We start from the raw sequence: 2625 nt of genomic DNA on the forward strand, positions 1-2625 counted from the left end.
TATATATATATGGTTTAATATCTAACACGCAAACAAATATACATACAAATAATACCAAATACGCAATAGTACACCAATGCGCAACAATTTGACAAACATGCCATTACTAGTAGCCACTGTGTGTGTATGGATTGTTCTGTCTTTCGAGGGTAGCGACAATTGACAAGTAAGCCGCGACAGCAGGAGACCAGAAAGGACGATGCCAACAATAATTAATGAACACTAATCTTTAATGTCAAATAGGGGACGAAAAGTATCTTACTAAGGGCTTCAATTGGCTAGAAGAGCAGGCCGCAGATTTGAGACATATGGTCTAAATCGTGTTGATGGTGGCGTACAACAAGGTACGTCGTACATTTACCATACCTCAGTTGGCACTGTACCGGCCACGGAAGGCAGATTCCTCATAACAGCGCGGACAAAATGCCACATTCTGACCACCTCACCCCGGGCTGAGGACAGCTCAGACTCCTCTGAGGTGCTCAACGGCTGACCACTGGTCAGACAGACTGTTGCCAGGACAACCAAGATTCCATACACTTGCATGATTGGTTTTTTTTTTGTTGTTTCTGAGAAAAAATACACAACGGAACATGAAAGTTAATGATATGTCATTGGAGTTTGTATTTTCGTTTGCTTTACATTTTTACGGTAGACCAACATTTTGTTCTGTGCTGTAGGCGTTCAGTGCTCTGCTGTCGTGCGCAGGAGACCAGAGTTCGATTCCCGAATGGGGAGAATTTTTATCAAGCATCTCGATGTTTCAGCTAGGACGGTGAATCCCTCTCAGGTTAGGTTGGGCCTGACAGTCAGGGCTGAAACCCGCTTCCTCAATGATCTAAATCGTGTCGAAGGGCACGTAAAATCTACATTACAAAAGAGAACCATTGCTTAAAAGAGACAATATCAGGAATAATCCAGTGCTGGTAAAAGCAAGAGAGATAGACAGACAGGCGGACAGATAGACAGACAGAAGGACATAGGTGAGGAGAAGAATATTTGGACCTCGTGCAAATAATAGTAGCTCTCTGTAGCCATACGCAGGTCTAAAAGGCAAAAGCAGTGCTTATCAACCTTAAGATAGCCAGTACCTACTTTTGCCACCTGTAAGAGGCTAACAATTTTGCACCACGGTCCTTCATGTATTTCCAAGTAGGGCATTAAAATCTATCATTACTCGGATGGTCCCCAGGCCCCACTAAAATTACTAAGTTTAAAAACCCCACTAGAGAGCGATATCACCCAGTTTATCAAACACTGTGTTATATTCAGAATTTGTTTGTTTTCGAGATAATAGAACACAGTTACCAAAAACGATGAAATGGTGAAATGGTGTAAGTTAAGCTTTTCTATCAACACTATTAGACTATTCAAGAGGCGGGACCTACGAGTTTAACTTCTATCTCCGAAAGGACCGAGCCAAATGGGAAACTGGTGAAAAGTGCCTTCGGACACAACGTGGGACCGAGCTGAGGTTCGAAACCCTGTACTCGCGATCTGACAATTACGGGTCCGGTAGCCTAACCACTCGACCACAGACGTCACTTACCAAAACGGGAACTATCTACCTTCGTCAATACTTTGTAGGTTAACGTTTACGTGAGGCTTCCATTAGCAACTTACTTAGCTTACTACGCAGATCCGGGGTCTTCAACTCTGTGTGGGGTCACATTTGGATCGCCATGACGTAGGGTGAAAGAATTGTTTGATACATTATATCGATGGGGCAAAAAAGGGGGGGAGGGAGGTTTTTTTTTGCGGAGGGGGGGCAAGTAGAATCTGAACCACTTGTTTTTAATATTCTGTACACGACATGTCCATGCTGCGTTACATAAATTGTATTTTCACTTTACCGATAAAAAGATTCAGACAATAGAATTATAAAGATTTAAAAAATAGTAAAAACGACCTTTCTGCACAATATGAATATAAGCCTCGAAATAATTTTTAAAAAGTTTGGTTTTAGTAAAAGTTTTCCAACAGCTTTCTACACAGCTCCGGTCATGTGCATATAAGTGTCGAAATTTTGAGGTGTTACGAGACTATTATACACAGAAAATGAGAAGTAGAGTTTAGGATATTAAATGTTTGATAGGAAAGAAGTAGCAATAAACCCCAAAAGAGCACTCGTCAACCATCAATCTTAAAGGAATGAATGTACAACCTGCTCGCAACTGGTTACAATATTTATTTATGCCACAAGTTGTCTACACCAGTCACGCATTGTCGAACAAGAAAGTGGACACCTTGGAAAACTGGCCGTCTTACATTGTGTCATTTTCAAGTAAAAAAAAAATACCAAGGGAGGAAATGGGAAATGGCCGTGTATCTAGGTGATTGGCATGTACAGGTGGCTGTTAAAACAGATTCGACTGCATGTTTCCGCAAATCAACCTCCTTTGCTAATGAATTTAGTACATTTAATGACGTCAGTCTTTTCAGCAAGTGAGAGCAGTAATTTCACATTAAAAATAACAGAAAAGTTGTCAAATGAATAGAAAAGGGGAAGAACCTGAGAAATCCCGTTCCGTCGTTAAAAGTTACAGTGCTCGTATGGTTTGACCATAATTTTAGAATTACCTCTACCAATCCCACCCCGCCCCGAAAAAAATCAACTAACAATAG

General features: G+C 41.1%; 1 protein-coding gene across 1 annotated transcript in view; it reads right to left on the reverse strand.

The window, feature by feature from the left end:
- The window catches only part of LOC101854698 (ganglioside GM2 activator), a gene marked incomplete at its 3' end in the record, with an annotated part of 3136 nt that extends 2579 nt beyond the window's left edge, over nucleotides 1-557 (reverse strand). The window contains 1 exon segment of the mRNA XM_013079508.2: nucleotides 367-557. Coding sequence (XP_012934962.2) covers nucleotides 367-546 — 180 coding nt within the window.
- Between the last annotated feature and the right edge of the window lie 2068 nt (nucleotides 558-2625).

The sequence above is a fragment of the Aplysia californica genome, unplaced genomic scaffold (assembly GCF_000002075.1).
Source record: "Aplysia californica isolate F4 #8 unplaced genomic scaffold, AplCal3.0 scaffold00054, whole genome shotgun sequence".
NCBI lineage: Eukaryota > Metazoa > Mollusca > Gastropoda > Aplysiida > Aplysiidae > Aplysia > Aplysia californica.